The sequence below is a fragment of the Microcebus murinus genome, chromosome 8 (assembly GCF_040939455.1).
Source record: "Microcebus murinus isolate Inina chromosome 8, M.murinus_Inina_mat1.0, whole genome shotgun sequence".
Lineage (NCBI taxonomy): Eukaryota > Metazoa > Chordata > Mammalia > Primates > Cheirogaleidae > Microcebus > Microcebus murinus.
In genome coordinates, this window is record NC_134111.1 from 11121779 (window position 1) to 11136028 (window position 14250).

Here is a 14250-nt window from a genome sequence, read left to right on the forward strand (position 1 = left end):
CCTAAACTCAGCTGGCCTGGGGTACTGCTTGCATGTCCCCACACCCCATCCTGCACCCTGTCACCAGGATCCCCCACTACCCTCCTGGCCTGCCACTGTAGGTCCGCACGTCTTCCCCTCCTCAGTGGCCAGCTCAGCACAGATCAGTCTGTGTCCACCGTGGCGGCCCCAACACCTTGCACGTCGCCTGAGCGAGCGCAGGCTCCCACCAGAAGGCTGTCAGTGAGCAGGTGGGCACGTGACCCGCATGGCAGAAATAAAAGCCTGAAATTCATGGCAGTTTAGGTGTTTATTTTTGTGAATTCTCAGACAAGGTTTATAGGTTAAAAAAAATACACAGATTCTTTCAATGGCATAGATTTTAGACATTAACCTCAGACCGTGGCATTTAGGATTTCTAGAGTATGGTAGTCGAGGCACTTTTGTGCCCAGAGGCACATAGAATTTACCAAGCCATAGGGACTGACGCGTCCTGGGGGGACGCTGCCGTCAGCCGCCTGGCGAGGGAGGGACAGGCAGCAGCAGACACAAAACCAGGGCTCAGCACACATCTCCCACACCCTCCGTCCATAGGTGGATGACAGGCCCTCGGTGGTGCCTGTCCCCTCTTGCCCCACCTTGGAATTGCTTCCCTCCGCATGGGCGCCTTCAGCAGGAGGCGGTTGGGGAAGGGGACAAAGTACACTGGCCCTGCTCCGGGCCAGCATCTTTGGTCTAAGCAACCACCTGCCCGGGGAGAGCCAGATAAGGAAGGCAGCCAGTACCCGCTGGGGTTGGGGACCACTGGGTCCCATCACCCATGTTCTCTCTGCTTCCCATGGGCAGGGAATGGATGGGCCCTCAAGTGCCATCAAATGCTGACATCTCTGCTTCATTGTCCGCTTCCCGGCGAGGCTGTCCGTGGGCCTCGGCTGACGCTCCGTCAGTGCTAGTTTATGAGACAAGCTTCTGCCGCTCGGCCTCGGAGCAGCAGATGGACAATAGTGGCAGGAAGCAGGAAGCTTCCCAGGCATGCCCTCCCTCCCTCCGTCTCAGGCCTCATGGGATGTCCTTGCACTGGGCTTTGCCCCATTTCCCTGAAGGGCCCTCATGTGCCCCACGGACATGAGCCCGTGATGCTCCCTGGGGAGGCAGGGGCACCCTGTGGTCAGCCTTTGCCAGCCCTGCTCTCTGGGTCCCTTTGGGTCCAGGGGTCCCATCGAGACCTCACCCCTTTGTGTTCAAAGAGGCCTCTTCGGTGGCAGATCTCCCTGGTTCCTCGGGGAGTTGGGGTCGAGGAGGGACAGCTGCTTCTCCACAGGGGAGGCCAACCAGTTTCAGCAGGCACCGGTGACGGATGGTGTGTGAGTGGACGACAAACGTCCTGTGGCCCTGGCGGTGGCCTGCCCTCGTGTGCAGCAGCATTTTAGGTTTGTAGCTTTGGCAGAAAAGACCCTCCCTGTTGTTTTGAAATGTCACACTCATCAGGAAGAACTTGGAGTCGGGCGGTTTTCTGGGTGCTTGGAAGGCAGGTTCTTTGCCCAGCAGCAGCGAGGACAGTGGGAGGGGTCCCCCGCGCTTTCCGCGGCACTGGCTGAACGAGCACCGTCCATCAGTCCCCGGGCAGGGTCCCCCGAAGGGCTCAGCTCCATCGCCTAGCGGGCTGCCTGCTTTTTCTCCCTCCCCTTGGACTGACTTCTACGGGTCTTCTCTGGGCCTTCCTGGGAGACGTTGGAACTAATGAAGGAAAAGGTGAGAAGGCACAGTGGCTGAAAGAACGGTCATTGCCAACTTAACACAGGGAAAGAAATTACACTTGTTCTCAAGACGGGGTTCATTAATGGCTCTGGCGAGGAGGTGACTTCACACTCTCACAGGAGGATCAATTTGCAGGCTCCATGGTGACTTCTGACTTTCAGAGAAAAAATCTCCCCAGCTCAGGGAGGATGATGTGGAGCAGCTTCAGCCCCGCCCCCACCCACCCACCGCTGCCTGGCGGAGACCCTCTATGGGCTCCCAGGGCCCAGACTCGGGGCTCCTGCCCCTCCCCGGCTTTGCTCCCTGTCACTGGCGTCTTCGGTCCCGTGTGTGCGCCCCGGTGGCTCCAGGCAGAGCTGTTGCCTTCCCTGCACCTTAGAGCCCCGGCTCTGCAAGAGCCTTAGAGAGGAAGCAAAAGGGGGATGGGAGGGGCAATGAATGGATCAAATTCACCAAGGGACAAGCCTCTTCTGTACAAAAAGTGTGTGTACATCCTTGCAAATGTCACCATAGCATGGTCTGCTCTTCTCCCAATATCTGGCGCTTGCTTTTAAATATTACACGTTGAAATCTCAGGGACCCAACGGTTTAGCTAAGTAAACATAATTGAAAATCCTGTTTTATATATATATATATGGACTATATGTACATACATATCACACGCGTGTGTCATTCTGAATATTACTGCATACATTTGCATCCCAGGAATCTGGACTTCAAACCACCCATTTGCACACAATCACACCGCTCTCCAGAAAAGAAAACCTAACGGGCTCAGGGCGCCATCCCGCCTGCGCCTGGTGTCTGGAGCCCGCAGCACCTCACACGTGGCTCGTCTTCTCTGCGAGGGCGGGGGCCGTGGGCAGCGTGAACTTGACGGCGCTGTCCCTCTCCCAGCCCCTCCGGATCTTGGCGAGTCTGCGGCTGAAGCAGGGCAGGAGGAACAGGCCTCTGGCCAGGATGACGACACAGGGCACCAGCAGAGTGAGCGTGAAGGTGGGCGGCAGGAAGAACTTGTAGTGTTTCTCCTCGAAGGCGCGGGTCCAGCCATAGATGAGCGTGTGCAGCGTGCTCAGCACCAGGGCCACGAAGCCCAGCGTGGACTGCAGAGGGAAAAGAGGCTGGAATGAGGGCCGGGTGACAACAGCAGTAGCAACTCTGCCCACGGCCCATCTGCTCCTGGCGGAGGGAGGCAGAGCGGCTCTGGCGCTCGCTCGTGGCCATGGTTCCAAACCCAGCCCTGTCACTCTCTACCTGCGCGGTCCCATAGCAACCGCCTCAACGCCAAGCCTGTTTCCCCAACAGGAAAGTGGAATGACGCTTCCCGGCTGGAGGTGTGTCAGGGCTGCCTCATCCGTGTGGACGCAATTAGATAACGATGCTTTGCCCCTAAACGTGTTATCTGTACCTCTCGTGGCTGCCAGATGATTTTTGATGGAATTAGATTCAAAGAAGTTTAAAAACACTTTACTAGAAATAAATTAATTAATTTAAAAAAAAACCCACTTTACTAGTTTTGTGTGTGATGTATATTAGAGTGGCAAGTGTCTGCTAGCATACCAAAATCATAATTTAATATTTGGCCAAACTTAAGTGAAAATTGATTTTAAGTTGGCATAGAGATAAACGTAAATAAATAATTTACAGGTGGCATGTGGATTTGGCACTAGCAGTGCAGGTAGCTCGCAGGGGCCTGTGGTCCAGGTGACCTGGCACTGCACAGAAAGGCCCAGAACACCGTGCAGATGCTCTCCATGCACGCGGTCCTCCCCCGCCCGCCCCACGCTGAGTTATGAGCACCCCAGCTGGAAACAGGCCAGGCCTCGTCCCCCGCCTGGGAGGAGATTAGTGACCATAGGGAGATGAGACCATCTCGACCCCAAATGGAAATGGTTGGGCCATTTTACGATAGAGCTTCCCACCCCTTGAGCCACATGTGGGCTCTTGTGGGTGGCTTCCAGCCAAGAGCAGCTTATCCGCCACCCAAACGTGACTTTGACAGGAGCTGCGTGCGATGTGAAAACGGCTGGGAGGTGCTGCTCCGTGACTGCAGCCTCTGGCACGTGAGGGTCCTCGTGGACTGCAAGAGAGGGGACCCAGGCTCCATGGCTGGTGCTGGTCCAGCTGACACTGGGCCTGGGCAGGCCACTCCATCAGCCTCAGCTGGAGGCGAGTGGTTCCAAAAGCTGAGGTCAGCGGGGGAAGCGTGGAGGCAGGCGGCGACACGGCAGAGGGCACTGTGGGTTAGGGCTTCATGGGGACGGGGAGGAGAGTCCTGGGTGCTTCTGACTGAATTCTGCAAGCACCAAGGAGCCAGGAGAGATTTGGGGGCAGGAGAGACCTGTTTGTGTTACATAAGGAATGAAAATAACAGTGACCCGCAAAGCAATGAACGCATATGCATTTTCTCAAGGACACACTGCACGGGTTTAACTTAAACACGGTGGCACGTGGATACCTCAGGGTGCTCTTCATAGACTGGGTTTGAGCTTTCCACGGAGAAGCTGCAATTGGGCCCCCATGTTTCCCTCTAGCCCAGCTTGTCGGGATCAACCCGGGGATCCCGGGGCTTAGCCGAGGGACGCCGTCTCGTTTGCCCCCCTGCTCCACCCGACAGGTTTCTCCGTGGGTCCACGGTGCCTGCTTTCTCGCTTCTCCCCGGTGGCGGGCAGCGCTTTGCTTGTACCCGCTCCAGGACAAACAGCAGGAAGGTGAACCCAGTGAGTGAAGGAACATGGTTTGCAAGAATTGCTTGTAATGCTTCTGCTAAATGTGGTATTAATAATAAACATTTCCAATGGCTGCACACTAATTTCACAGATAGGTTCCCATGTACATTTTTGGCCCCAAATAAAATAACCAAACAAAACATTCCATATCCCTCCTAGCCATCCCTGGTTCCTGGCTTTGTGTCCACTTCAAGGATCTTCTCGTCTCATCCTCAACAACGTCCCAGCTCACCGCCTCCAGTTGGGAAGCCATGGTTGGCTTTGTGCTATCACCCACGGTTAATTCATGTCATTTTTCATGTGGTTGGCTCCCCAAATGGAAGCCTCCTTGACTGTAACCAAATCCGTGTCACTTTCAGATGTGTCTACCAAGTATTCCAAATCCCCTGTAACTTGTGAGCAGCATCGACTTTTTCTAAGTTCTGATCTCTTGTTATGGAAGACTGGGGTTAAAGAGGTCCCCAGCACTGACCATTAGGAATAAGTTGTGAATAGCCTATGTTGGTCACCCTGGTGTTCGCCAACCAGGCGCCCAGGCCCAAACGGTGGGCCCTCCCACCTTTCCTTGCTGTGCGGTTACTGGGGTTCTGAGATGGCTGGAAGGTCCCTTTTATCCTAGAGGGTGTATCAGGCTACACATGGAAACCACCTGGGGAGATTGGGTAAACCATTAGTGCCCAAGTCTCGCCCCTAGAAGTTCAGATTAAATTGGCTTGGGCTGGCGCTCAGGCATCTGTTGTTTTTTAAAGTTCAGCAGATGATGGTGGTGTGCAGCCAGGACTAAACCGCTCATTTAGGAGACTCTTGTCATCATGCCCTTGGAGTTTCAGGCCGAGAAGTCCACACAGGTTGCTCTTCCCGGGTCATGTGACTGGGGAAGGCCTGTCTATCTGTTCCTTAGACACAGACCCACTGAGGGCTGTCAGTGTCTGCACTCTGCACTGTGGGGCCTTCCCGGATGGTGCAGCAAGGAGAACCCACTCGGGCCTAGGAAGCCGGCCCTAGTGGCCCCAGTGAGGCCTTGGCGTCCCCCTCGGGTGACATGTCCTGTAGCTCCCGTGTTTGGCCATGTGGGCTACTGTCTTCAGGATCCAAAGAGTTACGGGCAGTGCTGGGCATCCTGGAGACGCTGCTCCCGGGTCCACCAGCAGCAGTCAGCTCTGTTCATACATCCTCATCCCGCTGCCCTCCCAAATCCCATGTGCACATGGCAGGAAGCCCCAGCCTCGGGCTAATGGTTCCTGGCAGGGCTGACAGCCAAAGGCTAGCCAGTAACAAAGGGCCTTTGACTTCCTGATCCCAATGGGAAGCCTGGCTGATTCCAGCAAGTTTGTTTCCCTGAAACTCTTTCTCCTTGGGAACAATTCAAAAATCCCCAAACAGTCAAAGAAGGCCAAAAGAAGGAGAGGGATTGTCATGGGGCAATTAATAACCCCCTCAAGCTAGGGTCATTTTTATTATATGTAAGCTTGTTAGCAAAAAAGAAACAGCAGGTCGTCAGTATCGCCTGCTGGTACTCAATTACTACAGAGCGAAGGGGCTTTGGACAATCGCTCATGAAGCTGGGTCAGGCTGGTCTCTGTCATTATTTCAGGCAGGTGGCTGGAGTGGGCAAGGTCACAGGAAGTTCTAACTCTGGGACAGAGAACTTAGGTGCTAAGGGCTGAACCCTAATTTTTCTATGCAGGTGAGCTGCTCTGACCTGGCTCTTTTGCAATCTAACATCCAACAATGCTTAATTGGCTAAATCAGGAGTACTCAGCACAGCCAAATGAACCAAAACGATAACAAAAACACCCAAGAAACACAAACCAAAATATAAAACTTTGAAAATAGCCTTGGGAACAAAAGGATAAATGCAAACACAAGTCACTTCTTTGTGGAATCAACACATCGTTTTTAGTTAAACAGACCATTACGGACTCAGGGGTCATCCTAGACCCCGTGACCCCCAGCTGTCCCCACAACTGGTTTCTAAGCCCCAGTGGCTGCTGTGGTCATCTGTGGCAGGGGATGGAGATGGGGTTCTGGTAGCTCCTCACTGGCTGTGCTAATTTTATGGGAGAAGGCTGCAATTTACCTCTGAAATCAGCAAGCCACTACTGAGTGCACACATCTTGCATGTTATAGTGTCCAGCTCGAATACTCTGTGTGACCACACGAGGTAGACACAGGTACAGGTGAGCAAGCAGAAGCCCTGGGGCCCAGAAACTTGTCTTATGGCGCAGGGCTGGTAGGTGGGTGTCCTGGGACTGAACCCCATCTGCTGGCTTCCACTGCCTGTGTTCCCTCCACCGGAGGTTGCCGCACACTGCAGCATGTGCACCTATGAGTCACCCAGAGAGCTGCAAAAATAGACTCCCGGAGCCGTCCCTGAGCATCGGAGACCATAGGTGGGAGCAGGCCTGGGTATCTGTATTTCTCCAGAGTGTTCTGGATGGCAGTGTACAAGAAGCATTGTGTGTGACACTACTGCCCAATAGGCAACCAGGTATGCCACACATGTACACATACCCACCGAATCAATATAACTGAAAAGACATCTATCCTTATAGTATGCAAATCACTCCTATGCTTTCATTGCCACTCTGTTCCATTTCATATAAGAAATGCTGGTTGTGACCCACTGACTTGATTGCATGACCCACGAATCAGTGTCACCAGTCTGCAAACACAGACCCGGACCACTCTGATGCAGGGTTGGAGTTTCTTGGCCTCTGTCTCACTGCCTCCTACCAAACTCAGAAATGAGTGGTTGGTAATTTAATCAGGGATGATAGCAATGTGGCCAGATACCCTAGGAATAATAGCAAAATGCTTTTTATTTTTCTTTCACGCATAATCTCTCACTGTGGCTCACAAAGTCCCTGTAGGGCATAGACTCTGTCTTCCAGGCGTGTAACCTGAGGCTCAGGGCAGGGTGTGATCTGCCCACGGTCACGGAGCAGGGTAGTGGGGGGGAGAGCTGGCACCAGGGCGACAACAGTGCCTCCTCCGGATTGGCATCTGGGTTTTGTGGACAGAATGCCGGCAGCATTTGATTTCCACAAGTAAAATCCTGCCTTTCTACGCATCCAAGCCCCCGCTCTCTCGCAGTGGCAAAAGGACTGTCCTATTTGTGTTTTGACTCTTTAATATGTAAAGTAGAACGCAGCTTTTGGAGCCGCAGTCAGCTTTTGCTAACAAAATCAAATCCGCCGGCTTTCCCCGGCAGCCGGAGCCAGGGCATGTAATCTGCGGCGGCTGCTTACAGGGGCACTCTCTGCTGAGGGGAGCAGCCTGCGCTCTGCTTTAATTGCGGATAAACCATGCGCCCGGGAAACTCCAGGTGGGAACAGGAAAATCCTAGATTTGGGTGTGAGACACATGGGGATTAGTGGCAGATAAATAAAATTCCTCCCCTGCTCTTATGCTCGTATGTGTCAGCCCTGAGTGCTCCTCCAGGGACCTTCTGAGATGAGCAGAGCCAGGGAGATTCGGAAACAGACACACTTTAGAAAACACACATCCACAACTCTGCTTTGTTCTAAGGGACATAAAACATCCCCAATCAGGGACAATTCAACTGGATTATGTAAGAGCATTACACTGTCACTGTCCCTCAGTCCTGTACCGTGTCCTCGCTGCACAGAGAAGATACTTGACAGATTTTTGTTGCTAGTGGGGGTGGATACGCTCGCTGTTCTCTGCCCTGATGCAACACAATGGCAGGATCCAGCATTAGTCAGCTCCTACCCCGGGGAGGGGTGAGTTAATCCGCCAACACTGACCACGTATTCTGTGTGGAGAATAGTGGGAGATGCCAAAGAAATGTAAAGAATGTCTCCATCTCAGTTGTTGTTATCGTTGAAAGGTGGCTCTGCCTGTCTTGTTCCCTACTGCATCCCAGGCCTAGTGCACTGCCTGGCATGCAGTAAGTGCTCAAAAAACATTTGATGAATGAACACATGCATAAGAACCTTATGCCACTAGCAGCATTTGTGAGAGTGTCATGGAGTGTTGATAGCTGTTATTTTGGAAAAGAGGAGGGGAGGGTGCTAATGCTCAAATCAGTCTGGTTAACAAAGGATGGTTTGCTGTAGACATCACTAGACTCTGATGTGCTGAGAGGCATTGTGAATCTCTTAGGGGAATCAAATCTTTCTCAGATTCATTTGACTATAGATCTCCTTTTCTCCGGATTTTTCATAGGAACGGTGTCCTTTGGGAAAAGCTATGTCTCATCCCCTATAAACTGGTGACCCTAATGGTTACCTCCCATCAGCTCTGCAAGAATCACGGGGTGAAGAGGAACAATGGAGGTGGGTAGAGACAGGCGTGCAAGGTGGCGGCTAGGCCCACTCACCAGCTCACTGGCTCCTACCTAGACCAGTAAAATGTCCGGTGACTGCATGCCATGGAATTTTGTTTGGGAAGCTTAAGAATTGTAGAAGCTGAGACTGCTTGACCTAGGGTCCAGTGTTCTGGTTTCTAATTTTTTCACATGCCTGTATCTGGCTTCCCCAGATGTCTGGAGAATAAGCTTGTCCCAGGAAGCCCATTCTCAGGAGGCTTGGACGGGCCCTCCAGGTTAGGCAGGCCCCGAGTGTGGCAGAGTGGTCTTGCTGTACAGGTGATCGAAGCCGAGGCAGTTCTCGGAGGGGCAGGTGCTTGCTTGTGGGAGGTGGGCTTGGGCCAGGCTGAGGCTCGCTAGCCAGGGGAGGCCTACTTTACCTGAACGAAGCTGAACTCCCTCCAGTTGAGCGAGTTTGCGATGGATGGCAGCGAGGTCACAGCCAGCAGGGACAGCGTGCCGAGGGCCAGCACTCCCACGGAGAGGTATATCTCCATCCTCCAGACTTCCTCCTCCACCCAAAGGTGGCTCTTGTTGGCCAAGACCTGACGTGGATGGAAGGGAAACCGTGAGCACTGTGGCAAAGGCTGGTGCCCTGGCAGGGCAGGCGAGTGCTTAAGGGCACAAGAGAGACAGTGACAGCCCATGCTCACGCGCCTGGCTGCGATGAGTGCTTCTCAGCATTAACTCACTGATCCTCACAACCACCCCATGAGGTAGAAATCACTATTGTCCCATTTTATTTTTATTTTTATTTTTTTTTCAAACAGGGCAGACTGTCTCATATTGTCCCATTTTAGAGATGAGGAAAACGAGGCATAAAGACAAAGTCACCTTCTCAAGGTCACACAGATGCACAGCTGGGCTCAGGACCCATGCAGCCTGGCTCCAAAAACTTGGCTTCCTAGGGCTTTTACACACCTGCCCCAGGGGGCCAGCCCAGCAGAACAGTCACGTCAGTCAAGATTATGTAATGAAGTCCAGGAAGTCAACACGAAATGCAGATCCCCAGGTATGACAACATCCCAGTTTCCTGGCCCCTGAATCCCAGGACTGGAGAGAGGAGGTACCCTAGCTCTGGGGCCTGTTGGCCAGATGGGCTTGTGCCTCTGCTGACTGCTTCTCCTCCAGCCTGGACCCACCTTCCTGGTCTCCCAAGCTGTCCCCAGTCACTGGTTCACACTCAGGACACACAAAGACACACACGGATGCTGACCACCAACATTTCCTGACTCAAAGCCCCCACACTCCCCTCTTCCTACCCAGTTCTCCACCTCTGTCTGCAGCTTAAAGCTTTGGCTCAACTTTGCCAGGTAACAGAGACTGACCGCCATTCATCAAACAGTTCAGTGAGCACTTATGAAGCACCTACTGTGTGCTGGGTCCTGGGCTGCAGAGAATAAGGACACCTGCCCTCACAGAGCTCTGGGGTCCTCACCAAGCCCCGGGACGCATAAGTCAAGGAGCCCCTGTGAGTCCAGAGATTTCCATGCCCTCTCTCCCTACCGGGAGTGCCACTGTAGCCGAGGCCCTCCCAGCCCGGCGACACTCACTCACACAGCGCCTGCACGAGGAAGAACGTTTACCTGGGGCCTCCCATTATTGCTCAGCTAGACCAGGTAGCAGAGTTCCCCGAAGTCACGGTGTTCTCTGAGAAATACCACGAAATACTGGTACTTTAACTCTACCAGCAGAACATGGGACAGCATTTCCATTAGAAAATGTGACTATGCTTTAGTAGGCAGGTCTCCGCCTCTCAAAACAGTGAGTGACTCATACAGGTTTTTTGAGAAACTATTTCAGCAGGAAAACAAATAACATAAGCCTAGTAAGCACATAAAATATTAAAAATGAATCCAGTGGTCTGAGCAAAAATGGTTGAAAAGCTTACGAGAGAAAGCTGAAAGAAACTGAGAAAATACCACCCATTGGGTAATTTTCCTGCTGTTAAAAAAAAAAAAAATGTTTGTCTCTGTTCTATTTTAGGACAGGTGGGCTCAGTTTGGTGCCTTTAGCCACAAAAGGACGAGGAGTCTGGGGACTCCCCAGTTGTGTGTGACTCTGGGCAATTCTGTCTCTGGGCCTCAGTTTCTCTTCCCGAGAGCTGGATGAGGCCCTGTCTGGAGTTCTCCGGTTGTGCGTGGCGGGCTGGGCTGGGGTCAGTGTTAGCTAGGGAGGCGTGCAGGGACAGAGAGACCTCCTCCGTCACTCTGCCCGGAGAAGTCTTACTCACACCTCACAGTGTCAACAACTGCTGCTGAATAAGTCATCTCCTCTTTGCAAGTTGTTTGTTCTTCGACTATACTCCATTAGTCATTCCTCTCTGCGTTCTGGTAAGATCAGGCAGTTAATGTCACAAGTCAGAGCTGGATGATTACACACGTATACCACATTTGCTTGCGAAATGTCTTGTGTTTTTCCTCTAATATTTCCACTCTGCATGAGGCTGGGAAGGGAGGGATGAGGTAGGTGAGGGAGCAGTGGCTCGTGAGGACCTGCACGAGGACCCGGACCCCGGCCACCACAAACAGCCCGTGACAGTCTCCCCCAACCTGCCACAGCACTGCCCTCAGAACGCCCGCAGCCCCGTGCCGCACACAGCTCACGGAAGGGAGCCGTGACAGCTCTCCGTTCCCCTAGTGGTTCTCCCATGTCTAGAGCGAACCAAATCAGCCACCTGGAGAACGCCGAGGGAGTGGTCGCCAACAAGAGAAGGAAAGATGGCGTTCAGGTGCGGGATTTCCCTTTAGGGTTAGATGTTGGAGGACCAGTGAGGCTGCAGCGGCGGCCCTTCTCCCTGCCCCATGGCGGGCAGGGGGTGGGAAGAGAGTGCTGCCCACCCATTGCCTGCCAGACCCGGAGGAGGAGGCAGCAGCAGGGTGTGGAAGGGGCTGCCTGGGTGGGCGGTGGGGAGACCCCACTGGAGTCCCCCAGGTCTTGGATTCTAACGTTGACTCTGCCACTGGGGGGCAGTCCTGAGACCCTGGGCAGTCCCTTTCCCTGCCAATAGCGTCGCTGTCTCTCTCTTGCTGTGTTACTGCAGGACTAAAACGAAGATGTAGGTGAAGCGAGTAGCATGTGACTGGCACACAGTAGGTGCCTAATATAATAAACGACTGGTGCTGTTGTTCTTAGTGGCAACTGGGCAGTTAGATTAGTTCTTGCACAAGCTCTAAGTGTACTCTTCTTAAGAGATGCTTGGTATTGTGGCCAATTTAACAACCAGTCACTGAGTGAACGTGCAATCTGTGTTAGGAACCCTGGACCTGAGGGTATGGAAGACCCAGTTGTGGAACTTTGAGCTGGGTACGAAGTGGCATATAAGAAAAATAATAGGAGTGTGTACAAAATGGAACAGACGACAGAGGTGGGTATGAGTCAGTGGGCGGATAGGCTGGGGGAGCTTAACAGCGGTAGGCTTTTGAAGGAGGAAAAGGAGTGTGCCAGGCTGTCAAGATGTCCCAGGATGGGTATTCTGGGCCAAGGGGAATGAGCTCTGCCCATTTAGAGGACAATATGGGACCCAAGTGTGACATGTCCCAGGAGAAGTAGGGGAGAGGAGGCTGGAAAGGGAGTGTGGACACATCCTGAGGGGTCTGCCATTATCCCAAGGACAGTGGGGAGTCACCGAACACTTTTCAGCAGTGGCATGGCCTGGTGAGAGTTTTAGGCTGTTCTTTGACAGCCATGTGCCCATTTAGTCTGAGGTGAGGGAAACAGGAAAACAGTGTGCAGGTTAAACATCATCTTTGATCTTGATCTTTGATTTTGATCTTGAAATGCATCTCTGGGGAAACGCACAAGCAAGTCAGAAAGCGCTATGCAAATACCAGCTATCGTTGGTAATAATACTGTCAATAAACACCATCTCAACGGTTTTCTCTACAGCGGGGATCCAGCTTTGCTTCCAAATCTGTGGACTCGGGGGCTCTAGGGAGAGCTTGGAGAAGGCGTTCCCTGTGCCCAGGCCGGCACTCTCCCTTTGCCACAGGGCCCCACGGGCAGCTGGAGTGGGCAGTGGCCGTGTGGGAGCTGTGGCGAGGTGCCCGTGGGCAGGCAGGGCAAGTCACGCCGCAGGCAGGGGCGGCCCCGGGAGGCCCGGCCAGGAACTGAATGCAGAACAGCCTCCGTGCCAGGCTCGGGACCCGAGGGGATGGCTGCCCCACCTTCTCCAGGCTCGGGCAGCTCCCCACTCCGGGGCCACTCTGTGAAGCCCTGCCTCCCTCAGACCATCCCCAGGCCACCCACAGCAGCCCTGGCTCTGCCCTTGAGAACTCAGCGGGACAAGTTTAAGCCCCTTTGCCTGAGAGGCCTTGGGTGTCTCTGAGAGCAACCGGGTCCTGCGGGTGGAATGGTTGCCTGGCAACCGTGCCAAGGCCACAGCCCTGGGGGACTTTGGAATGTGGGGGAGAAGTTCCTCTCATGAGCCCCTCAGTGCCCTGGTATTTGCATCAAGGCAAGGCTGGGTTAACACAACATCAAGGAGAGCCTGGCAAGGCAGGGAATTTAGACAAAGGACCTGGGAGGGCCACGGCAGCGGAGGGAGGGAGCAGTGGTCATGCCTTGTGCTCCGGGGGCAGGGGCGTTACCTTCCTCTTCACCCCTGCCTGAAACACCTGCCAGCTCGAAGGACAGGGCTCCCATGCACCCAGATCTGCCACCGCCTGGGCAGCAAACGTTGTGCCAGTCCCCAAAGAGCCTCTCAGAGCCTCCTGCTGAGGGGGTTGACTCTTTTTAGAAGTGAGTAAGAAAATATCAAACAGCATTAAAAATATTAGCACTAGGCCCTTTTGTTATTGCAGGGGGGCCCGTCTGTCACCTGTGGTGAACATACCTTGCTCTCGCTCTGTAAATCTATCTTGGCCTTCCTCAATAAACTTCATTTCATGCTAAAATGTATTGGCACTAGGAGAGAACTTGATCTACACATCAGGGCCCTGAGGACAAAACAGGGGCTGCAACTTTCTCAAAGTCAAGGTCTTTGTCCTAAGCAGTGATGCTGGCGAACAGGAGTCCAGAGCTCTGGCCTTCAGGCCTCTGCTCCCCCCACACCAGCTGAGGCAAGGGACAAGGGTGGGCCCTGTGGCCCCAGGGCCTGGCACACTAAGTGCTAAGTGAATGAATGATCTGAGTTCTGAAATCATTGATTCAATGGTTAATTTGCATTTGTTTTCCCAGTAGAAAGTAGTGGAGGTATCAGCTGGATCTGAATCCCAGCTCTGCCACTTATTGGCTGTGTGATTTTGGTCAAATTACTTAACCTCTCTGTGCCTCAGTTTTCTCATCTGTAAAATGAGGGTAGACCAGCATTTGCCTTACAGGGATGAGACAGAGGTTACATGAATCCATAGTAGGTATAGGAAGCTCTTAGAATGGTAGCTGGTATACAGCAAGGCCTTTTTAAAGGTTCGTAACTATTATTTTTTCCCTTCCTCTCAATTCCATCAGGCA

At 53.2% G+C, this 14250-nt stretch overlaps 1 protein-coding gene across 2 annotated transcripts in view; it reads right to left on the reverse strand.

Annotated features, from left to right (window-relative positions):
• Positions 1-270: 270 nt before the first annotated feature.
• The window catches only part of STEAP3 (STEAP3 metalloreductase), a 34256-nt gene continuing 20276 nt past the window's right edge, over positions 271-14250 (reverse strand). For both annotated transcript variants that reach the window (XM_012775771.3, XM_012775770.3), the window contains exons 4-5: positions 9180-9344; positions 271-2840 (exon numbers count right to left, since the gene is read on the reverse strand). In XM_012775771.3, coding sequence (XP_012631225.2) covers positions 2559-2840; positions 9180-9344 — 447 coding nt within the window. In that variant the 3' untranslated portion in view covers positions 271-2558. The remainder of the gene's footprint in view (positions 2841-9179; positions 9345-14250) is intronic.